This window comes from Leucopleurus acutus (genome assembly GCF_964270905.1).
Source record: "Leucopleurus acutus genome assembly, chromosome: 8".
NCBI lineage: Eukaryota > Metazoa > Chordata > Mammalia > Artiodactyla > Delphinidae > Leucopleurus > Leucopleurus acutus.
This window is the reverse complement of record NC_139151.1, coordinates 8474147-8498939: the sequence shown is the minus strand read 5'-3', so window position 1 is coordinate 8498939 and position 24793 is coordinate 8474147. Positions and strand designations below refer to the sequence as shown.

The following is a 24793-nucleotide window of genomic DNA, read 5'->3' as shown; positions in this document are numbered from 1 at the left end:
TAATTTATCCCTCCCCTGCTTTGCCCTTTGGTAACCATAAGTTTGTTTTCTATGTCTCTGAGCCTGTTTCTGTTTTGTAAATTAATTCATTTGTATCATTTTTTAGATTCCATATGTAAGTGATGTCATATGATATTTGTCTTTCTCTGTCTGACTGACTTACTATGGTAATCTCTAGGTCTATCCATGTTGCTGCAAATGGCATTATCTCATCCTTTTTTATGGCCGAGTAGTATCATTGTGTATATGTACCACATCTTCTTTATCCATTCATCTGTGGATGGACATTTAGGTTGCTTCCATGTCTTGACTATTGTAAATAGTGCTGCTGTGAACATAGGGGTGCGTGTGTCTTTTTGAATTAGAGTTTTCTCCAGATATATGCCCAGGAGTGGGATTGCTGGGTCATATGGTAGCTCTATTTAAGGAATCTCCATACTCTTTTCCATAGTGGCTGCACCAGTTTACATTCCCACCCCCACCCTCTCCAGCATTTAAAATAATCCAGTTTTTAAATGGCAAAGGATTTGAATAGACATTTCTCCAAGGAAGATATACAAATAACCAATAAGTGTATGAAAAGATGCTTGACGTCATTAGTCATTAGAAAAATGCAAATCAGAAACTATGTCAGATACCACCTTACACACACTGGGATAGCTAGAATCAAAGAGTTGGGTAATAAATGTTGATGAGGCTGTGGAGAAACTGTAACCCTCGTACGCTGCTGGGATTGTGAAGTGGTGCAGACAGCAAGGAAAATAGTCTGGCCATTTCTCAAACAAATAAATAAAGTTGTCATATGACCCAACGATTCCACTTGTGCATACACACACACACACACACACACACACCCCAAGAGAAATGAAAGTGTGTGTCCATACAAAAACTTATAAACAGATCTTTATAACATTACTCATAATAGACAAAAGCTGGAAATAGTGCAGATGTCCAGCAGCTGTCAAATAGATAAACAAAATGTGACATATTCACACGATAGACTATTACCTGCCAATAAAAAGGAATCAAGTACTTACATGGTGCAATGTGCACGAAGCTTTAAAACATTATGCTGAGAGGAAGCCAGTCACAAAAGACCACATGTTAGAGGATTCCACTCATACGAAATGTCCAGAGTAGGGAAATCTGTTAGAGCAGAAAGTAGTTTAGTAGTTGCCTAGGACTGGAGCAGGGATGGAGGGCAGGAGGGTGATAGTTAAAGGGATGGGATTTCTTTTTGAGATGAACATTTTCTAAAATTGACTGTGATGGGGAGTTCCCTGGTGGCCTAGTGGTTAGGATTTCGGGCTTTCACTGCTGCAGCTGGGGTTTAATGCCTGGTCGGGGTACCGAGAACCTGCAAGCCGCGTGGCACAGCCAAAAAAAAAAAAAAATTGACTGTGGTGACAGTTGCACATATCTGTGGATATACAAATAACCACTGAATTGTGCACTTCAAATAGGTGAATTGTATGTTATGTGAACCATATCTCAATAAAGCTGTTAAAAATAAAGGTAAGAGGATGGAAAAGCTGTATGATTCAAACAGTGGTCAATGAAAATGAGGGTGGCTGTGTTAATATCTGCTAAGTACACTTGAGAGAAAAGAAGAAGAAAGCATAATTTTTTAATGTTCAAACAAATACAAAATTGTTGTCATATAAAAAGGTAATTAAAGAGTATATAGACCCAAAATATAAGGGAAAAGTATTAAAGAAGTGTGTCAGCCCGGTAATAAAAATGTTGTCTTTCTGGGGGAAAAAAGAAAGAGCGAGCTCGTGAGGACAAAGAGTGCTGTATTAGTCCAGCAAGTCTTGTCTGCATGGTGCGTGCCACTTGGCTGGACCCTTCATTCATCCTTTGAAAAGGTCTCCTGAGACTAGAAAGCACGACCTTGCTAGGTGGGTTAGTTATGATTGAAAGTAATGAGAGGATTTAAAGTCAGTGTCAATAAATGTATACTAACCAAACATCAAACTGGAGTCACTAATTATCTTTGGATGAAGATTTAGTATTCACCTTCAAGTGTAGTCGTAGTGTCAGTTCCAGTAGAGTAGCAGTTATCAAACTTTTTGGTCTCAAGACCCCTATATACGCCTAAAAATTACTGAGAATCTCAAACAGCTCTTGTTTATGTGGGTTATGTCTGTTCATATTCACTATATTGAAAATTAAAACTGAGACATTTTTTAAATGTTAAATTCGTTTAAAAATAATAATAAGCCTGTTACATGCTAACATAAACAACGTGCTTATCAAAAGCAACTATATTTTCCAAAAACAAAAATAAATTAGTGAGAAGAGTGGTATCGTTTCACGTTTTGCAAATCTCTTCAATGTCTGGCTTAATTGAAAATGGATTCTCATATCTGCTTTACGTAGTCAGTCAGGTGTCTTTGTGAGGTTTGGGTTTGACTATACAAAAAAATCAGGGCTTACAGGTACATACTTGGAAAAGAGAAAAGTATTTTAATAGTCTTTTTGGATAATGTAGATACTCGTTGTTGATACTACACCAAAAATTCAGTAAGTGATGGCTTCCTAAAGATTAATAGCCATAAAGAATCTGATATCAGATCATATCCATGTTATTGGTGATATGGAATCTGAACTTCCCTTATGCTGTTGCATTAAGATCCATGATCCATCTTCTACCCATGCACGGTTTTGTAACATTACCCATTGGGAAAATACTGCTTCACTGAGGTGTACGTATCTTCTAGATTTTGACACATTTCATTACACCATCCAAAAAAATTGCATCCATTAATATCACCACCAATCTCATCACAAAGGTATTTGGAAGCTGTCAAGCTCATGGTGGCAGATAAAAGTTTTCTAAAAATCTGATTTTTGCTTGAAAGCTCAGCTTTCATCATTGGCAACAATGGCAGCGATCATTGGCTAGTTTTTCCTCGAAATGACAGGCTCACTTCATTTATTTTTGCAAGAATGCTGAGAATACTCAAATCTGAATAATCATAGTTTGTCTGCCAGTCATTCTTTCAAGTAAAAATGATGTTTGATGAAAAAAAGGTGGCTAGTTCAGTTTAAAACTCAAAATCATCACGAGAGTGTCTGGCCTCAAGACCCCATCAGAGTGGGAAGTGCTTTGTGTGTACTTCCTGTTTTCCTTTACACAGAATATTACGACATGTACTTGAGGGTCAGTATTTAGTACAATTAATAATTTTTACTGCTTCATTTTACAGGACATTCTTAAGTGAAACTGGCATTCTTTTCTTACTGTAAGTCTTTGGTAGTGAAGAGTACTACTGTGATTACTGGCACAGCTGGGTTCCACTGTCCCCGTGTCCTGATTCATGCCAAGGCACCAGCAGTTTTACCTGCCATTGCTTTTGTACCATCAGTGTAAATATTAATACAGTTTGAAAGACAAATATCGCCTTAATACCATTATGAAAATAATTTTGACTTTGCAGACCCCTTACAGAATCTTAGGAGGGCTTCCCTGGTGGCACAGTGGTTAAGAATCCACCTGCCAATGCAGGGGACATGGGTTCGAGCCCTGGTCCAGGAAGATCCCACATGCCACGGAGCAACTAAGCCCGTGCGCCACAACTACTGAGCCTGCGCTCTAGAGGCCGTGAGCCACAAATACTGAGCCCACGAGCTGCAACTACTGAAGCCCGCGCACCTAGAGCCTGTGCTGCACAGCAAGAGAAGCCACTGCAATGAGAAGCCCGCGCACCGCAATGAAGAGTAGCCCCCGCTCGCCGCAACTACAGAAAGCCCACGCGCAGCAACGAAGACCCAACGCAGCCAAAAATAAATAAGTAAAGAAATAAATTATTTAAAAAAAAAAAGAATCTTAGGAATCCATGGGATCCATGGGCCACATTTTGAAAACCACTCCAATAGGGGATATGTAAGGAAAAAATATAGGCAACCCAAAGGCTTGAAAGAGAGACACACACATAACACACATTTGGGGAAATATGAAGACTCTCTGAGTATTTGCTATTAAGGAATTAATATTATTGCATTTTTTTAGGTGTGATAGTGGTTTTGCAGACTGTTTTTTATATGTAAATGGGAATCCTTATCTTTAAGGAAACTGTTGAAGTGTCTGAATGATACGATGCCTGGGAATTCCTTCAGAAAAAATTCAGTGAAGGGGGTGGGATATGGTGGAGGGGAGTTTAGGTTAAACCGGATTGGCCATGTGTGATAATTGTTGAAATTGGTACTTGGGAGCAGGGGGGTTGGGGGGAGCACTGTGGAAGCGGGGAGAGAGAATACTCTCCTTTTTACTTTTGTGTGTCTTTGAAAATGTCCTTTTTTGGGGTTTTTTGTTGTTGGTGGTTTTTTTGGTTTATTTTTTAAGAATCTAACAAACAACAGTAACATGACAGGGTTAATAGGCCCATCTACTGAGCCAGTTTCTTACAGTAGGGAAATGCCATTGCAAAAATTTTGGGTTTCAGAACCGGAAAGACTGTGCCATTTTTAAAGGCACTGGAACCCTGGGCAAATCACTTAAGGTCTCGGAATCTAATTTTGCACCTGTAAAACTGGGATAATGCTACTTATCCCACTTGAAAAATAAGTGAGAAAATGTATGGGAAGTGTCTGGCACATAGTAAATGCACTGTAAATGTTAATAACCTTGGTGAAAATGAGTCAGGATTTTTTTTGTAGTTTTTACTATGTCTGGGATCAGAAGGATGGGAGTTACAGGGTAGGAGGAAATGAAGCAACATTGGATTCAGTTCACTGTTTTAAATGAATGAGAAAATGTCCATAAATATGTGTGGGAGTTTGGCATTTCCTTTTGACCTTGGAACCTCCTTGTTTGTTTTCATTCTTTTGTCTTTACTTAGAGAGGCCATTTGTGGGAAATTCAGTTCTAGGGTCACCTGTTTCAAGAGAGAAGAAGTTGATTTTAAGTCTGAGGAAATTGATGCAGCTATAGAAGCCGCTTTCCTTCCTGTCTGTGTTGGTATGCAAAATGTAATAACTGAAAGAGGACCCAGAGATAGTTAGCTAAAATAAGTGGCTCATGACTTTTATTTCCAGACTTTATTTAACCTTTTGTATTTCTTTTCTTAGAAGCAAGGAAGTACATCCTACACCCATGCTTACCTGTTCGTATACCCAGGTGTTTTTATCTGTGTGCATGATAATTAAACTGGTGCTGGCTTATTAGTGTTGTTTAACCGTGTGTGTGAATCAGAGTACAAAATGAAGGTATGAAAGATGAGGAAGTTCTTAAAGTCACCATATTCTTTAATTTTAAACTTAGTTTTCATTTTTTGAATGGGTATTGTATTGTTTATACACATTGCACAAATACAAAATGATATAAAAGGTGTACATCCATCATGGCATCTCACTCGCACCCATGGCTCTGTCTACCTCCTTTCCCCGACTTGCCCCCAGTTGGTCACCACTCTTTTTGAGTATCCTTCCAGTGTTCTTTTCTGTAAAAACAAGCACATGGGATTCTATTTATTCTTATTTCATTGCTTCCACCCCCATGTCAACAGGTAGCATTCTAGACATACTGATGTGTACTTGTTTGTTTTACGTGACAGTATATCCTGGACATCTTTCCATACCAGTTTCCTGTGTATGGATACTTGGCTTATTTCCAGCCTTTTACTGTCACAGGGAACAGAGCAGTGATAATGTTGCATATGTCATTTTATTTGTTTGCAATTACGTCTGTGGGATATATTCCCAGAAATGAGATTGCAAGATTATAGGGTACATGGATCGTAATGTTGATGGACATTAAAGGGGCACCATAGTTTTTATAACAAATCTAGAACAGTGCCTGGCATTCAATAGTAGTTGACTCTTGCATGTAGTGAAATTCAGTTTCTTCACTGTTCGTTTCTGATCAGACTGTTCATTCTGATTAAGTGTTAGAGTCCCTACTTGGTTGCCTGTGGGCTGCTAATATGTGACGTAATAATTTATGCCATGATGTAAAGAGAGCGGACAGAAGTTGAAAAACGTGACCCCCATTCTTAGCCACATAAATCGTGGGCTGTTCCATCTAGTTAGCCCTAGAAAGGAGTCTGAGCCCACTGACAACAGGGTACAGTGAGAAGCCTGTCTTGTGGTAAATGTAGCAGAGAACAGCGATCGACAGAGCTAGACAAACTTCTGGGTGTGTCATCACCAGGCAGAGGTACTGTTTCACCTCTGTGCTCTCATTTTTCTCCTGTGAAAATAATTTACCATTCACTTGGAAGGTATAATGAAAAAATAGATAATTTTATTAAATACTTTGAAAAAAATAGGAAGCACATTTGGCAAATTGAAGTGTGCTTTATGAATCTACTTACGTGGTTCCGTGGAAACAGATCTTTATCGGCGCATAGTGCTATTAGAAAGGTATGCAAGGCAAACCAGGAGGGTAGGGAGACTGCTTTGAGGATAACAGGAGGATTATGGCTAGTCTGCTATCTAGCAGCTAATTGCAGTTACTTGGAGTTTGAATGGGGAATAATGGGGCCTTTAAGAACTGATTCTTGCTTAGATATTATCTAATGGAATGGTGTTGCAAGAATAAGATAGGGATCAGGTATTTGTTGTAGCACACTGCATAGTTACTTTCCTGTTTCAAATTCCTTTTGTCCTAGGGATCACTTTGCCTTTTAAGTTAGAAAGCCAACTTCCCACTTGAGATTGGTATTATATTTCCTCATTAGTTCTCAGGGATATTTACATGTAGTATTCAAAACAAACCGGGGAAAACAGTTATCTAAATGAACCATTTGTTAAGAAATAGGGAGTCTGTTCAGAACTGATTAGTTTTGGTATTTTTAACAGTTGCAAAATAAAGATTTTTGGTAACCATTATCATGTACTGAATATTCTCTCTAGCAGCCTTGTAAACAAGTGGCTGAATTATACCAGGGAAAAAAACAGGCAGGGGGAAGGTAAGCGGTCTGTCCTAAATCCATCAGCATCTGTAGAAAGCACCTAGGATTAGAAAAAGACATGTTAAACCACATTTAGAGCTGTCTTTTAGTGGTTATGCCCTAGATACGGAAAGTTTAACAGAAAGTATTCTTACCTGAGGCCTGCTTAAAGGGTAGTTGGAGCTGTGCTTTCTGCCCCAGTTTTCCTTTGGTCTGGACAGTAGTCACCTCTCCTCGCCATGCCCATCTTCTTCATTCTATAAAAATGCCTATTTAGAGAGCGTGTGCTTCTTTGCATATGATGTAATAGTGCGGATCACTTGCTGTGTGCTAAAACGTTGAGCTGGCAGCTGGCATGTATACTCCTGTTTTCCTTATTAGAACCCTGTGAGGGAGACAGTATTTTACTTTTTTTTTTTTTTTAATGTTTTGGCCATGCTGCGCGGCATGTGGGATCTTAGTTCCCCGTCCAGGGATCAAACCCGTGTCTCCTGCAGTGGAAGCACAGAGTCTTAACCACTGGACCGCCAGGGAAGTCCCAGAGACAGTATAAGTGCAAAGCACTCTTCAAAAAGTTGCTGTTATTTAATGGAAACAAATGACCTACCAAAATGCTAGAACTAACTTATCTCTCTTATATCCCTCCCCAGCGTACTAGTAATGTTCGATCCACATTTTTCAAGGACTGTTTATATGAAGTATTTGATGACTTGGAGTCAAAGATGGAAGATTCTGGTAAACAGCTACTTCAGTCAGTTCTCCACCTGATGGAAAATGGAGCCCTGGTATTAACTACAAATTTTGACAATCTCCTGGAACTGTATGCAGCAGATCAGGGAAAACAACTTGAATCCCTTGACCTTACTGATGAGAAGAAGGTAAAAAGTAAAGGATTAGTTTATCTCTTCAGGCCAGTGGATTGTATCCTCATGAGAAATACTGTTTTCTGGTTGGGATATTGTATAGTACTGGCATTTATGGAGAGGTAGAAAGGGAGACTGTTATCCCTGGTTGGATTTTAGTTTTTTGAGATAAAAATCAATGTACATTTAAAAGCACAGATCGTAAAAGTGTTCAGTTCTGTGAGTTTTGACAGTTTCACCCAATCTTAAGCAAGATTATAGGAAGCCATTTGAACTGTGAGATGTAAATCTTTTAACACTAGATAATATCAGGTGGGTGCAGTATTGATTTAGAGTTGATATATTGTTCATGGCATCTGTTGGAAATGTACGAAAGCTACTTTTTGATGTCTGGAGAGCCCGTTTCAAGCCAAATGACAGCTGGGTTGAGATTAGTATTCAAAGGACACCTCAGCAGACTTCTTTTTTTAATGTAGCCCATACTATACCTAAGCCATCTCCCATAATATGGAATTACAGATGTCCATCTATGTCATCTAATGAGAGAAGGCTTTTATTAGAATGGTCACCAGAGGTTGTAATTTGAAATCTAGCACCAATGGGACATTCTATAGATAACACCATTTAATTGATGAAATACACTGAAGCCATAAAAGGGAAAATGTTTTCATTGCCATAAAAAGGTGTCAGAGACGTAATGATTGAAGAAGGAGGGGGGGGGAAAAAACCAAACAGATTATAAACCGCCACAGGGTCTCATTTGTCCTGCCCTGTAGTTTTTGTAATTTGCCTTCATACTTCGTTTTCCTGGGAGCCTGCCTTTGTGTCCCACTTAGAACCCAGCTAAGTAGAGTTTGAAGAGACAAATGACTCCCCCACGGGCACTCATGTCACAGTACTGCTTCTGCCAGAGCAGTAGCTATAATGCCAGTCTTGTGATTTTGCTGACCTTGAAGTCGAGTCGTAAAAGGAAATCCAATCTAGAGAAATGGTGCCGAAAAGACTGGTTTTCTCTGGCTGGAGTGTTTTCCACCTGCTGCCTCCATGCTTTGTATGGCCAGCTCCTTCTTCACCTGTAAGTCTTCACTTACGAATCACTTCCTCTGAGAGGTCTTCTCTGACCATCCTAATTAAGAAAGGACCCACCTTATTTTTTGGTTCATATTTTCAATGAAGCACTTGATATAACTTTCCATTTTCATCTTGGTTTGTTTGTTTTCTGCCTGTTTGCCCCAGAGGAATAGCAACCCCATTTGGACAGGAACCATGTCAGCCCTTCTTACCCTAATGCCTAAGATAGTACTGGGTACATAGTAGGTGCTCAGTAAATATTTTTTGAATTTATAAATGGTTGAATGAAATTAAAAAATGAATGGCAAGAAACAGCTTCCATGCTGTTTCTGATACAGTCTCCAAAGATCATGACCAGCATCAAAAGCGTAAGGGCCTTTTTAAAGTTATGGGTATCAATCAGACTTGAAATTTTCCTTCTCATTTTCACCCTGGAGTCTCAAGATTTGCTTTGTATTTTAGTCCACATTAGGGGCAGTATTGAAGTTTAAGGGTTAAAGCCATTGACTGGCAGTCAGAATAGAGCCTGGTAATACTCTAATTCTAAATCTCTGTGCCTCCTGACTGTTTTTCCCTAATGCATACCTTTTTTCTCTAGAATGTTAAAAATAAATTTATACTGTCTCAAGTCCTTGGGAAAATGGAAACATGGGATCCAGTTGGCCCTTATTATCATTGTCATCTAAATAATCGTTCTTCACTGGTAGCCTTTTAGGTAACTCAGAGGTGACTGAAGTGATTCTTTTATCGCTTATCAATTGCTGCACAGGAAATCACCCTGAAAACTTTGTGGTTTAAAACAATGTTTTATTTGCCCGTGATAATGTGAATTTCCTACTTGAGCTGGGCTGATCGGCTCGGCTGGACAGTTCTGCCGGTTTTGCAAGTGACACACATGGCTGCAGTCCTCTGGGGGCCAGACCAGGTGGTGGTAGATGGCCTTGCTTGCGTGTCTGTTGGTGCAGGCAGTCGGCTGGGCCATCAGGCTTCTTCACATGGTAGCTGGGTTCCACAAGCAGCAAAAGAGGAAGAAGACTCATTGTGCCAATGTTTTCCAAGCTTCTGCTCTTGTCTGCTAATGCCCCGTTGGCTAAAGCAAGCCAGATGGCCAAGCCTGGAGTGAGTGTGAAAGGGGACTAGACCAGGGCATCGATACAAGGTTTGGCCTCTCGGGGATCCTTCCTGAAACGGTCATCCAGAGCTGTCATGTGTGTCACCAGTGGAAAGAGCCCTGTGGTTCCTGCAAATTAGACAAACAAATTCTCATTTTTGCTTGTTGCTTTCAAAGAGAAATCACCAGACTTGCTGCCTTCATTCCTAACAGTCATGCCTGAAGTAGAAAGGGAGGCCACGTCGGGTGGCCACATTCTTGGCCTGTAGTATCAGGAAGCTGGAGAGTTATGTCAGAAGGCTAGTCCTCAGAAGAGCCTCTTGCCCATTGGGACCTTGAAGCGAGTGCTCAGCCCTGCCCGCCTGGCTGAGCTGTGTTTGTGTTGTGCAGGTCCTCGAGTGGGCTCAGGAGAAGCGGAAGCTGAGCGTCTTGCACATCCATGGGGTCTACACCAACCCTAGTGGCATTGTCCTTCACCCAGCTGGCTATCAGAATGTGCTCAGGAACACTGACGTTATGGTGAGTGGCGCTGACCTTGCCGCCCGGGAAAGCCTTCCTGGGAAACCTCTAACTACACCACTGGTCTTCCAGGGATAACAGTTTCTTCTCATTAATGAAAATTGGAAGGCCGGGGCTTCCCTGGGGGTCCAGTGGTTAAGACTCTGTGCTTCCAATGCAAGGGGCTCGGGTTCTGTCCCTGGTCGGGGAGCTAAGATCCCACGTGCCATATGGCGAGGCGGGAAAAAAAAAAAAAAGGAAGGCCAAGCATTCTTTCCTGTGCTTCTTAACTTGTGGGTGTACATGCCACCTTTGGAAATGTCAGACATCTCTTCAGGTGTCAAACTCTGAGGTTTTACTTTGTTCTTGATTGACACCCAGCAGATGGCACTCTGTTATTGGTGTCATTTTCACATACAGAGAAGACTTACTGCCCTTCATCATTTGGTATATATAGTGTTAATGGCCGTCTCTATGCCAAAGCTAATTTATGCAGCTGTTCACTGACCAGTCACTACTAGGGTGTACATTCTAAAGAGATGTTATATAAATGGTGATGGTTTTATATTGAATCATCACACTTATTCACTTATTGCTCACTGGAAAACAGAGAAAAATTTGGACAGGGTGATAAAATGGAGGCTTTCTTTATGAAAAAAGACCAAGAAAATGTGATGTTTTCTGAAGCATAAGGGGACCTTTTTTCACCTGTTCTTTCCCTGACGTGTTATAGCTGCATCTGTCATCACTATCATTTCTAATATTTTTATATTTATATATGTGTAGTGTGTGAGATATATATATATATACACACACACACACGTATATAAATGTATACACACATGTATATATTAATATTCTAAGTGTCAGGCTTTCTTTGAGCACATCTGGTGATGGAATTCTCTAGTTATCCACGGCTTATTCTGTTAAGCAAAAAAGGCAGATATGCTCAAGAAAATGGGAAGAGTAAGCTATACTGAAGACTACTCATTGCCTTATGGCCTCTGGGCACATAGATCTAAAAAATAAACTGTAAGGCATAGACCAGTGAGACCCTGAATAGAGAGCCTGCAGGAGAATTCCAGGTAAAGATACAATTTTAGGACAGTCATCAAGTTACAATAATAAACAATGAGGAGGTCAGACTCCTTCACGGGGATGCATCTCCCCTCTTAAATGCTGGTTAATCGGTCATCACAGTCTGCTAAATGCAGCAGTTATGACCTTGTTGACTCTGGTTTCAGACATGTCTTCACGTGTCATTAATATGTTTCTTTTCCTACAAGAGAGAGATTCAGAAGCTCTATGAAAACAAGTCGTTCCTTTTCCTGGGCTGTGGCTGGACTGTGGATGACACCACTTTCCAAGCCCTTTTTCTGGAGGCTGTCAAGCACAAATCTGACTTAGAACATTTCATGCTGGTTCGGAGAGGAGATGTGGACGAGTTCAAGAAGCTTCGAGAAAACATGCTGGACAAAGGGATTAAAGTCATCTCCTATGGAAATGAATATGCTGACCTTCCAGAGTATTTCAAGCGACTGACATGTGAGATCTCCACAAGGGGAAGGTCAGGTAAGATGCGTTTTGAGACTGAGAGGGGTCGGAGGGCAACCGCTCTTCAGCCTCTTATGTGTTTGTGGTGGGTAAAGTCATCACCAAGATGAGGAATATAATCCTAACCAGATTATGAAGGGAGATGGCGGTTAGTCTTCAGATTAATCAGCGAAATGCAATTAGAATTTAGATTTCAAAATAGAGAAGAATGATAACTCCCTTTCGGCTAAGGCCGTGAGGAAAGGAATAAATACATTCATGTAGTATTAGTGAGAAGATAAAGTGAGTACAACTTTTCTGAAGGGGAAATTTGGAATATGTTCCGACGTTTGAAACCTTTGACCCAGAAATCCCACTTGATACAGTTTATCTTAGGAGAAGTTTCTCCTAAGGCCGTGAGGAAAGGAATACATTCATGTAGTATTGGTGAGAAGGTAAAGTTAGTACAACTTTTCTGAAGGGGAAATTTGGAATATGTTCAGAAGTTTAAAACCTTTGACCCAGAAATCCCACTTGATACAATTTATCTCAGGAGACGTTTCTCCTAAGGAGATCACGGGATACTTGCACAATTATACTACACAGTTGCACAAAGATACAAGTGTAGGGATGTAATCAGTGTTGTCGATAAATGGCAAAAATTGGAAGCAATCTAAAATGTTCCAGAAAATGGGGGATTCTATAAATACACCATTTATTAATTGATGAAATACGTAAGAAGCCATAAAAGAAAAACTGCTTTTACTGGCCAAAATAATGTCAGAGATATAATACTGTGAGTGACCAAAAAAAAGAAAAAAAAAAAAAAAAACGGTTGTAAAATGCCACCATGGTCAGTCCCTGGCATACAAAATTGTAGATATAGTCTATTTTTGTATGCTTGTATGAGAAATATCTGGAATGAAGTTTACTAAATTAACTGTGGTTATCTCTATGAAGTAGGATTTAATGTGTTTTTTTTAATATTTTGTTTCTATGTTAGCATTTTCTATGATTATGCGTTGTCTTTATAAACAGAAAAATAAAAAACACACTTTGAAAATGCTATTTGGAAACTGTTATGGTGGAATTAAAGTCAGAGGTTAGGGGTACCACTCACTTGACATTTTACCTCCAGGTTCTAACAGGAAAGCCAGATGGGGATAAAAGGTTCAGTTTATTAATGGCTCCAGGCAAGTTCTCAGTTAATCTACAAAATGCAAAACCTTTTGGTATAGCTAAATTGGAGAATGCTTTTTAAAATCTCAGTTTGAATAAAGCCGGGCCTCAGGGTATGGCCATTCTGACTCACCACACAGTTCCAAAGGAACTTTCCTGCTGTATGTAGAATATGTTCTTGAAAAGTCATGTGCCAGTATTCATTTTCATTGTCAATCTGAATACACGTTAGGGAGCCTGTTAAGGTACAGGTAATTTAGTAGATTAAATTGATCTATTAATTAATTTATTTATTAGTCTATTAGTAGATTAATAGATTGATTTAATTGTCCTATACCCAATAATCAATCCCAGGTTTCTCTTCTGAATCAGATTGCTTCAAGTGGAATTCTCCTGTGATGAGAAATTCCATAAGCTCTTATTATCCATGGCTGTGTTTCGATGGAACAAGGTCTGTAAAAGGCATCACCATAACTGAACGCTGAAAACTAGGTCTACCCTTTTTCCAGAAGACTTTTTTAAAAAACCCTTAAAAAGACAAATCTTCTGGTTTATCTCTTTTGTGAAAACAATTTGCTATTCTTTCTTGCGGGTATGTTTTCTGCTGTCCTGCAGTGTTCCAGATTCTTCTGCTGTTTGCCCACACATAGGACTCTCAGTAGGCTTTTTCCACTGGGCAAGGAGTACATAGCCAAGCTCTACTTATTTCTTTTGATCTGCGTTCTGAGCTATTCCACCCGGGGAAGATGCTAGGGTGGAAAAGAACAAAATCCTGCTGGACAGCTGTTCCTCTTACACTGTGTCTTTTCTTGACAAAAACCATCAGAAGTATTGTGGAGCAGCACAGACTCTTTCATTAGCTGCATGGGCTTCCTAACAGAGCAGCTCTTCTCAAAGTTATCACTCATTAAGGTATTGTGAATTGTTAAAAATCAAGGATTTTCAGTGTGGCCAGGGGCTTTATTAGAATGGTCAGCTAAGTTTGTGATCTAAAATCTAGCAGAGCGGTTTTAGGTTAAAAACACTTTTTTGTTTTGAGACCGGTCAAGCTTACCTTCCATCCGTGGTTATGTTTTGATTCTCTATAGATAAGTACCGATGAGAGGTCCGAGGTCTTTTGCTGATGTTTTCTTTTTTTAACCCTGGCCTCTTGCTGTGTGCCTTGCTTTGTGCTGTGTACTCGCTTTTGCGTAGTGAGAATTACTTGGGTTCAGAAGATTCTGTAGGATCCCGGTACATTTATTTCAGAAAAACCAAGTAATGGGGAAAGGAAAATAATTCTTTTATAATTCATTACTGTAATAGAAGCAGTTACTTTGGTATATTTCAGGTAAGTTTTCCTTGTGCATTTCTTCATGGCTGTAAACAAAGTACACATACACTCCTGGTACTTTTTTTTTTTTAATTAATTAACTTATTTTTGGCTGCATTAGGTCTTTGTTGCTGCGTGTGGGCTTTCTCCAGTTGTGGCGAGCAGGGGCTACTCTTCGTTGCAGTGCGCGGGCTTCTTATTGTGGTGGCTTCTCTTGTTGCAGAGCATGGGCTCTAGGAACGTGGGCTTCAGTAGTTGTGGCTCGTGGGCTCTAGAGCACTGGCTCAGTAGTTGTGGTGCATGGGCTTAGTTGCTCGCGGCATGTGGGATCTTCCCGGACCAGGGCTCGAACCCATGTCTCCTGCATTGGCAGGCGGATTCTTAACCACTGCGCCACCAGGGAAGCCCCCTGGTCCTTTTTTTTATTCAGTGATACATCATACATTTTCCCACATGGCTGCAGTCTTCATAACCAGTATTTTTTTTTAGATTTCTTTTCATATGGACCTTTTTTTTTAATTTAAAATGTAACCTTTTATTTATTTATTTTGAATTTTATTTTATTTATTTTTTATACAGCAGGTTCTTATTAGTTATCTATTTTATACATATTAGTGTAGATGTGTCAATCCCAATCTCCCAATTCATCCCACCACCACCCCCCGCGGCTTTCCCCCCTTGGTGTCCATACGTTTGTTCTCTACATCTTTGTGTCTGTTTCTGCCCTGAAAACTGGTTCATCTGGACCGTTTTTCTAGGTTACACATACATGTGTTAATATACGATATTTGTTTTTCTCTTTCTGACTTACTTCACTCTGTATGACAGTCTCTAGATCCATCCACATCTCTACAAATGACCCAATTTCGCTCCTTTTTATGGCTGAGTAATACTACTCCATTGCATATATGTACCACATCTTCTTTATCCATTCGTCTGTCGATGGGCATTTAGGTTGCTTCCATGACCTGGCTATTGTAAATAGTGCTGCAGTGAACATTGGGGTGCATGTGTCTTTTTGAATTATGGTTTTCTCTGCGTATATGCCCAGTAGTGGGATTGCTGGGTCATATGGTAATTCTATTTTTAGTTTTTTAAGGAACCTCCATACTGTTCTCCATAGTGGCTGTATCAATTTACATTCTCACCAACAGTGCAGGAGGGTTCCCTTTTCTCCACACCCTCTCCAGCATTTGTCGTTTGTAGATTTTCTGATGATGCCCATTCTAACCGGTGTGAGGTGATACCTCATTGTAGTTTTGATTTGCATTTCTCTGATTAGTGATGTTGAGCAGCTTTTCATGTGCTTCTTGGCCATCTGTATGTCTTCTTTGGAGAAATGTCTATTTAGGTCTTCTGCCCATTTTTGGATTGGGTTGTTTGTTTTTTTAATATTGAGCTGCATGAGCTGTTTATATATTTTGGAGATTAATCCTTTGTCCGTTGATTCATGTGCAAATATTTTCTCTCATTCTGAGGGTTGTCTTTTCGTCTTGTTCGTAGTTTCCTTTGCTGTGCAAAAGCTTTTAAGTTTCATTAGGTCCCATTTATTTTTGTTTTTATTTCCATTACTCTAGGAGCTGAATCAAAAAATATCTTGCTGTGATTTATGTCAAAGAGTGTTCTTCCTATGTTTTCCTCTAAGAGTTTTATAGTGTCCGGTCTTACATTTAGGTCTCTAATCCATTTTGAGTTTATTTTTGTGTATGGTGTTAGGGAGGGTTCTAATTTCATTCTTTTACATGTAGCTGTCCAGGTTTCCCGGCACCACTTATTGAAGAGACTGTCTTTTCTCCACTGTATATCCTTGCCTCCCTTGTCATAGATTAGTTAACCACAGGTGCGTGGGTTTATCTCTGGGTTTTCTATCCTGTTCCATTGATCTGTATTTCTGTTTTTGTGCCAGTACCATATTGTCTTGATTACTGTAGCTTTGTAGTATAGTCTGAAGTCAGGGAGTCTGATTCCTCCAGCTCTTTTTTTTTCCCTCAAGACTGCTTTGGCTATTCGGGGTCTTTTGTGTCTCCATACAAATTTTAAGATTTTTTGTTCTGGTTCTGTAAAAAATGCCCATAACCAGTGTTTTTAATGACTGTGTTATAATCCAGTGTGGATGTCACAGTTACCTAATTATTCCCCTATGTTAGGCAGTATCTAGTTTTTTCTATTGTAAGCACTGTTGTAATGAATGGTACAGTTTTTCCTTTTGCCAGTAGGATGGGTTCTCAGTGTAATTACTAGGTCAAAGGGCATGAACATTTTAGTGGTTGATAAATACTGCTCAAGTGCTGTCCAAGAGAGGAATACCAGTTTGTGTGTTTGGGTGCTGTCTTTTGTTTATATTCTAATTGGCCATGTTTCTGATTGCTATTCTTTCCTCCCGTGTGTTCAGATTTAAACCTCTTCCTATACATTATCTATCCCAGTGCTGTCCAATAGAATTTTCTGCAATGATAGAAATATTCTGTAATCTTCTCTGTCCAGCGCTGTATCCACAAGCCGCATGTGACCATTGAGCATTTGAAGTGTGGTTAGTGTGACTGAGGAACAGAATTTTTTTTTTTCTCCTGGCCGCACCACTTGGCTTGCGGGATCTTAGTCCCCCACCCAGGGATTGAACCCAGGTCCCTGCAGTGGAAGCTTGGAGTCCTAACCACCGGACCACTAGGGAGTTCCCTGAGGAACAGAATTTTTGATTTAATTTAAAACTAAACAGCGCATGTGGCCAGTGGGACGGCACAGCTCTAAACCCATTTTATACCGTGGGCGTGTCTGCTACTTTTCACTCTTCTACTTGGTTGAATTTGCCCCCTTGCACGCTGCTTCCTTTTCACTCTTGTACTTGGTTGAATCTGCCTCCTTGCACGCTGCTTCCTGACCCCAGCTGGAGTAGTTTTTTTTACCTAAACTTGGCCTTCTGGACTAGTTAGGGACAGCAAGCACACTTGTTTTGTTCACAAGTAATGTCCGTGTACTCAGGGACCTCACTGCTTCCCTGTTGTTTAATACAACAGTGTGAAGACTAACTGGTTTACTGTCCTGCCTAATGTGTGCATTCCTAAATAATGTCATCCTTCTTAGTCAGACCATGTACTTTCATCTCCCTTTAGTTGGTTGCTTTTCTATTATTAATAGTTTTAGCTTTTCAGCCAAATATCTGATACTGGTGTATGTTCTGTTTAGCAGGGACGGTAAGAGAAGGCCAGCTAAATGGCTCAGAAGGCCAGCTAAATGGCTCATCGACAGCACACAGTGAAATGAGAGGTATACTGTTTCCTGTTCTACTATTTGTCAGTTTGTCAGCAGAAAATGCTTTCCCAGAACTTAGTTAAGACCTTGGAGAACCTCTCCTACCTGTTAAAGCGTCTGTATTTTCCCACCAAGTCTGTTACAAGTTTCCTAGTATCTTGTGTCTTGTCTTCTGAAGGGTTAAGCTTGACTTAAATTTCTGCAGCTTTAGATGTGTAAACCTGTTTTGTGAAACTTCACTTAACTCTCTCCCTTCTCTCTCTCCACAGACTGTAGTACATGAGAGGGCTAGAGGAATCACCACCATTAGCCCAAGCTGTAAGGGCCTACCGTGGACAGTGTTTAACAAGTAAACTCACAAGAACCCAAAACAGCTCCTAGGAACTACCAGAACGCAGAGGTTGAAGGCCGGGGTTAGTGGGCGGGTGTCGCAGCTTACCCCTTCGTGCCGTGCCGGCTGCTTCCTGATCCTCTGCGGCCTGTTCCAGTTCAATACCCAAGTGACAAGGGACCCGGAGGTCGCCCCGCCCCACCCCCAGGCTGGACAGGCCTATGTCCACACAGCAGATCCACGGGACATCTCTACCGACCGTGGCCACAGCTCCGCATGAAGGACTCGGGATCTAGATGCCACGGGATCGCCGCGGCCCTTGTTGCAGTTTTGTACTCTATACTTGGTTTTTCAGTTAAGCTTAATGGCATTTTTAAAACATGGCTTGAAGCTCTAGTTTTCTAGATCTTTTACAGTGTACAGTCTTTTACATAATTGAGTTGTATTAAAAGCTTGTTCATTTACTTCCCAGGGCCCCAGCTCTACTTTGAGTCACTTTAGGAAACTCCTAACCTGCAAAGATACAAGCCGAATTTAAATTTTAAAAGTTCTCTTCTTTCACCTTGGGGGAAGGTGACCTCATTCTTGGGACAACTACTTATTTTTACCTGATTCCTCAGCATTATCAATTCCTGTTTCCCTTCTTACCATAAATCCTAGAACTACAGTGTGATGTAGGATTTTAGTTTTGAATCCTCCTGTAAAATAACTCCAGGACCTAAAAGGCAATTTATTTATGAAATTTATTTTCTTATATAAATTATGTATTTCTCTGGGCAGACAGCCTTCACCTTATTGCACTAAGAGCACATCTGTAATACCAAGCTACAGGACAAGTCTTAACAAGGTCTGTATTCAACGTAGCACTTGTCTACCAGGCACTGTAGAGGATGAGGAGAAGCCAGGATCCATCCCAGGTGAAGAAGGGGCAGGGGGCAGTGTGTCTCCCCTTCTGACAGTTGGTTTTCTCCCGGGAAGGGGAACATGCAAAGTTATGTCTGGATTCTGAAAGTGGGAGGAGATCTTGGAGGCTGAGAAGCCCAGTGCAGCACTGCAGCTCGGCTCCCTTCATCTCTGAGGGGAGCAGGGACTCCTCTTTCACTCATCTGTAACACATCACTGTGGCCTAGCTGATGCTTCGGGGAAACGGGGCCAGGGGTCATCCTGGAATCAGCAGCAATTAAGAACAGGCCATACACTGCCACAGTGTGGGGGTGTCGTCCTGGCCCCAGGGACCTGAAAGCTGTGTATATCCTAGGGGGAGGTGCCACTCAAGACCCAGAGCTGGCTCTGGAAGTCTCTTTATCTAATGGAGCAGGGGATGATGCTCGGACGTCCCCATGACCACACTTAGCTAGCAAAGCTCTGGTGCTGGATCTTCTAACCATTGGTCAAAGCTGTAATGAGACCGAGTCTGTAGGCAGAGTGAAAAGGGATGCCTGAGTGAGTAGGAAGGGGGAGGAGCATGGGGCTGGGGGCAGGTAATGGGCAGTGACTGTAACATGATTAGGCCCTCCTCGCAGAGGGAGGCTGGGCTGAACAGGGAGTGGGGTTAGGAGGGGCTGCAAGCCCTCGCCTGGAGCTCCCTCACTCTGCCTTTGAACTACACTGAAGACAAGTTGCTCACATACTCTAAAGCACATTCTTGATACAGGGATGGGGGCTTTGGGGGGAAGCGGTGATTTGGTATTGGCCAAGAGCCACGTTAAGCCTTCATGAGGGCAGCCACCACGGCCTTGGCGTTGAGACTGCGTAGGTCACAGTAGGTCTGGCCGGTGCCCACAAAGACGATGGGTTTGCTTGTGATATAGGTCATAGAAATAGCAGCTCCCACCTGAAGCAGAGAAAGGGGATACCCAGTCAACTCCAGGCCACTCCTTTTCACCCCCTAAGCAACGGGAGGCTTTGGAGCCAGTGTGCCCTTAGAGCCTCTGCTCCCTTGTGAAGGATGGCCATTCCCCTCTCCCAGTCCCACTCTGCCCTGTGTCGTCCATATTTACCTTGTCATCGATGGTATCAAATTTGGTAAGGACAATGCCATCAATGAGCCGAGGTGTCTGGGCCATAGAATGGTCAGCCAAGGCCCTGTTGAACTTGACCTGGAAAGGAGGAACATGACGTTAAGTATAAGATGCACCTCAAGTGGCCAGAGCTGAGGTTGGAAAGAGAACCAAGCCCTAGCCCTCACCAGCTGGTCCACGGCCTCATTGCCTACTAAGGCCTCCCCCACAAACAGCACCAAGTCGGGTGTGTTGACAGTAATGAGCTTGGCCAGGGCAGTCATCAGAGGGGCATTGTCCTGCATGCGGCCAGCTGTGTCCACCAGCACCACATCAAAGCCTTGGTTACGTGCTAGAGAGAAAAACAGTGGTCAAGTCAAAACTCCTGGACTGTCGCGTTTCCAGCTTTCCTCTCAGGAAATCCCAAACTGGCCATATTAGAAGTCTGCCTGTTTATCTCCTTAGGTTACAAGGTAGTGTAAGAAAAAATTCCCATACTCGGCCATCAAGCATATTTAGGAAAAGGGTGGCAGTAGGCAAAGGAGACCAAATAGAGATAAACAAATATACTAGGTTTGCCTGCAACTACACTTATTACCCCAAAGCAGATCACGGCATGTCACTAATCCTGACCTGTTACTGCGCAGAAAGCTGGTGGTAGGGTAACCCCGGTCCTCTGCAAGTTCCAAGAGAACCCAAGGAGAAAAGGGGCCCAGACAAGCCCCCCAGCTTTCTGTGCACTGTACCAAAGGCAATGGCTTCCATGGCGATGCCAGCAGCGTCCTTGCCGTAGCCCTTCTCAAACAACTGCACCATGGCGCGGCCGCCGTGATTCTCGGGGGGGTGCAGGGCGCGCAGACGTCGGGTGTGTGTCCGCAGCTGCTCCACAGCCCCAGCACGGAATGTATCACAGGCAGCAATGAGGACACTGAAGCCATTCTCTAACAGCCAGAAGGAAATCTACAAAAGAGGCAAAGAAAACTGTCACCTAGACCCAGAGGTGCCAGGAAATGCAGAGTGAAGAAATGATGTCAGAGACGGGCTGCGGAACTGCACCGACCTTGGCAAGGTTAGTAGACTTCCCCACGCCATTCACACCACAGAAGGTGACCACGTAAGGGCGCTGATGACGCTGGGCATCCATGATATCCCGGAGCATGTCCACACGGCGCTGCGGCTGCAGAATCTGCACCAGGGACTCCTGGAGAGCTAGCTTGACGGTGGAAGTCACCGCTGAGGTGGGGGCAGAGGTGTATCAGTGAAGCCCAAGTCACGTGCTCCAGGAATGCCCAGCCCCTTTCTGAGCTAAAGGAACTAGGAGCCTGCCCAGGAATCCTAAGCACTTTACAAGTATTCGTTCATTTTAATTCTCCTAATTTAGAGCTCATCAACACCCAAAGTCCAAGTTACGAAATAGAAATTTAGATGTTATGGGATTTGTCAAAAGTCACGCACCTAGTAAGAACAGAGGTGGACGCGGTGGCCTCCTGGGGTGTGTGACGCCCACCCAAGCACTTACAGGTCCAGGGAGATACTTACTGCTGAACGTCCCCATCACCTTCCCTTCCAGCTTGTTCGCAACAGATTCACAGAGTTGGACCGCAATGTCTGCTGCCACGTTCTTAGCTGAGAAGAGGGGGAAAGGCGTGGTATGAGTGCTCCAGCAGCAGTGAACAACCCCTATGGTACAGCCATTCTGCCCCCCACCGTCCCTACCCCAGAAACACGAGTCCACCCGTTCCTGACTCACCAATGAGATGGTCACGCATCTTGTCCAGCACAGATTCCATGTCTTCACGACTCAAGCTCTTGGAACCCACAAGGCCCTTCAGCATCCCAAACATGCCACCCAGAGTCCCCTTGGTAGCACTGCAGGCACAGAAGGTTACAGATGCACATATGGCCAGCAGGCAGCGGTCAGGTCTCCTCAGTTCTGGAGCCACACCCACCAGCCACCACCTCGGATCTCCTACCTAGGTTTGGTGGAGTTTTGAGCGGCCCCTTCGTCATCTGAGCTGCTGCAGTCCAGATCCTGAAGCTGCCTCCCAGACCCAGTCCCTCGAATCTGGAGGGTATGCGGAAAAGAAGGAGATGGGATCAAGAACACGATGGGCTGTGGGGGGAAAAGCCTGGATTTACCCTGTCTACACTGCTCCACCTCTTCGATTCAGGAAGCTCCAAATATAACTCACCCCCCCGCGCCAAGGAGTCAAGAGTACTGCCCTCCTCATCTCTCCTTCCTCCCCCATTTCTTATTAACATTGGCCTTCACTCTGGCCCTGCTGCCTCTTACCAAGTTGATGTCCTCGGGCGGGGCACCCTCGGGGGCCCCATTGGCGGTAGGAGCGCTATAGTCCAGGACTTCCTTGTTGACAGAGCCACCCAGTGCCCACACCCGGGGCGCTTTTTTGCCCTTCTCCTTGGGAGCATCTGACTTACTGGACTTGCTGCAAAGGGTTACAGCACAAAGGGTTCCGATGAAGAAGCAGGAGAGGAAACATCCACCCCAGAGACAAGGACTCCCTCGCCCCCAATGTGTCTAGATAGCAGTACGTATGGCAACAGCTGGAATGCTCACCTGGACTTCTCCATACCCCTCCCATGCTTCTGAATGAACTCTTCTCGCTTCCTGCGGATCAGTTCCTCTTTGGAAAGTTCTATCCCGTTCTCAGGCCCCACTGGGAGACCTGACTTTTCTGCAGGGACTGCTTTGCTGGTAGCCAAAGGGCCATCAGAACCTGTCAAGGAGAAAACTCACTGGGGAAGAAAAGACCAAATTCCAACAAAACAGACAAATAGGGAAAAGCCTTCCAAATCATTAAGACGAAACTAGGAACAAACATCTAGGGGATCGCGAGGACCGGGGACGATGGTGAGGGTGGTGGGCACCGGAGCGAGGGAAGGGCGGGGAACCACTCCAGCCCACCTTAATGACTTCTCATGCCCCCAGGTGTCCAAGTTCAAACTCACCTTCCTTCTTGGCCCCCTTGTTTTTTTTGCTGTTCTTGGCTTTTTCCTTAGGCTTTTCACCCCGTGTCTCAATCATGGACCTCACAGGTTTCTTGGCCTTTTCAGAATCTTCAAATTTCTTCATGGTTGTGGGAGCACGGACCTTACTGCTCTCCTCCGCTTCACTAAAGAGAAAAGGGAACAGTCCAAATGCAGGAGAAGGGCCCTCACACCCAGAGGATAACCAGAACGGAGCAGCAAACTCAGGAGGGCCTTTCAATCCACAACACACTGCCGTCCACCCGCCCTCGGGAAGGAAGGAAGCTCAAGTCACAGAGACTACTTTGGAGGGGGGAGGCCTCTCACCGAAGGAGCCGCAGAAAGTCATTCTGGAAATCAAAAGTGCCATTCAGTAGACTTAAGGCACTTTGCTGTTGGATCTCAGTGCGGTACTTGTCACGAAACAGCCGGTGCACGTCGTCTATCAACTTGTCTACGTACGTCAGTGTTAGGATCTTCTGAAAACCTACCTGTTTAGGGAAAGAAACAGAGCCAAGAGATCTGCTCACATGCCAGCCCAGAACAGAGGGAAGCCAACTCAGCCTAGCCCTTCAGAGACTGGCTCAGCCACCTGGCAGGTTTCCCTGACCTAGGAGCAGCCAAGCCCTCTGACTGGGCCCGAGAGCTTCTCCCCTTTCCCCCTCCACCCTCCGTGTCTTCTCAGTTACTTCATCATAAACACTGGGTGCAATTAATCAGGGTTTTCTGAATAATCAGGACTCCGTGGTGACTATAATCATTGCCCCTCTAAAATACCCCCACTTACCACAAACACCAGCTCAAACTGGTTGTCCAGTTTATACTTGAGCGTGAGTGCCTCATGGGTGAAGGAGTTGTTACCTCCCCTTTCCTGGAAAAAGAGTATGTCTCAGAGTTCAGACTGTCCCAACACGTAGACTTGGGCCTCTCCAGGATTGCCTTTGGAGAAGAACTAGACACTCCCCCAAACTCAAACCTGTCCCCAGGGCAAGAAGATTCAGGGGAGCTGCTCTTCAGCATTCCTCCTGCGAGAAAAGGAGACACCGAGCTTGGGGGAAAGGGGCAAAGAGGTGGGAGGGGAGGACACGTGCGAGCCAGATGGGAAGGAGTCCTCATAAACAATCAGACTTACTAGCAGCTGTGCGCTATCTACAGTTCTTAAAGGCCGTTTTTCCAGCCATTATCTCACCCGGACTTCGAAACAACAGAAAACCAAGCTGCTGGGGGCGAATGGAGGGAACGACGCTAAGTCTCAATAGACTACGGATTCCGGCCAGAGTCCCAGAAAGAGGAGGGGGAGGGGACAGCGCAAAGTTGCGGGATGGTCTGATGGGGGCGGGAGAAAAAAGTGGAGTCACAGTTACGAGTGAGCGGCCGGTTTGAGGTGGGCCGACGGGGTGGGAGGGAGGCGCGGGATCAGTCGAGGGGGGACTAGGGACCGGGTCAGGGGGACGAGCCCAGAGTTCTGATCCCGCGGGGGCAGTACCTGCAGCAACACGGAACGAATCAACGCGTTAACTGGCCCGGTGCATGAGTCGCTCACGCCCTGGAAGCACCAGAGCACTAGCCCGCCTTTGGAGAAAATGGTGAAGAAGTCGAGCATGGCGGCAGCGGGAAAAGAGCCGGGGCCGGCGCCGGGAACTCAGGCCGCGATCGCCCCCGCTTCCTGCTGCGCCAAGCGCGGGACACGTCACACCAGCGGCCCCGGAAACCTGCTCAGCCGCACTTCCGTTTAGCGCAGTACCCTGGGTCCCTCCCCAGC

The 24793-nt window shown here is 43.6% G+C and overlaps 2 protein-coding genes across 3 annotated transcripts in view; one reads left to right on the top strand and one right to left on the bottom strand.

Moving 5' to 3' along the window:
* The window catches only part of FAM118B (family with sequence similarity 118 member B), a 46011-nt gene extending 27501 nt beyond the window's left edge, over positions 1-18510 (top strand). The window contains exons 4-8 of one of the 2 annotated variants that reach the window (XM_082845397.1): positions 7547-7774; positions 10332-10460; positions 11726-12011; positions 17650-17727; positions 17982-18510. In XM_082845397.1, the coding sequence (XP_082701523.1) occupies positions 7547-7774; positions 10332-10460; positions 11726-12011; positions 17650-17727; positions 17982-17995 (735 nt within the window). In that variant the 3' untranslated portion in view covers positions 17996-18510. Of the gene's footprint in view, positions 1-7546; positions 7775-10331; positions 10461-11725; positions 12012-17646; positions 17728-17981 lie in introns of both variants that reach the window. The other variant, XM_082845396.1, reaches the window with a different exon arrangement.
* Positions 18511-18803: 293 nt separating this feature from the next.
* On the bottom strand, positions 18804-24751 carry SRPRA (SRP receptor subunit alpha). Its single transcript, XM_082844733.1, has 14 exons — positions 24518-24751; positions 23819-23902; positions 23359-23522; positions 23014-23177; positions 22622-22781; positions 22337-22490; positions 22017-22108; positions 21794-21912; positions 21583-21669; positions 21104-21276; positions 20790-21003; positions 20232-20395; positions 20044-20142; positions 18804-19877 (listed from the first exon to the last, which is right to left on the bottom strand). Exons 1-14 carry the CDS (start codon positions 24632-24634, stop codon positions 19749-19751), a joined length of 1920 nt encoding a protein of 639 aa, XP_082700859.1. The 5' UTR covers positions 24635-24751; the 3' UTR covers positions 18804-19748.
* Positions 24752-24793: the final 42 nt, after the last annotated feature.

What these genes read in the sequence shown, in the direction of transcription:
- SRPRA (XM_082844733.1), bottom strand. Translation starts at nt 24,634, where the DNA reads ATGCTCGACTTCTTCACCATTTTCTCCAAAGGCGGGCTAGTGCTCTGG. An exon ending in TTCGTTCCGTGTTGCTGCAG is followed by an intron (nt 23,903 to 24,517) that starts GTACTGCCCCCG and finishes CTCTTTTTCCAG; the next exon opens with GAAAGGGGAGGTAACAACTC. An exon ending in CAAGGGGGCCAAGAAGGAAG is followed by an intron (nt 22,782 to 23,013) that starts GTGAGTTTGAAC and finishes TCTCCTTGACAG; the next exon opens with GTTCTGATGGCCCTTTGGCT.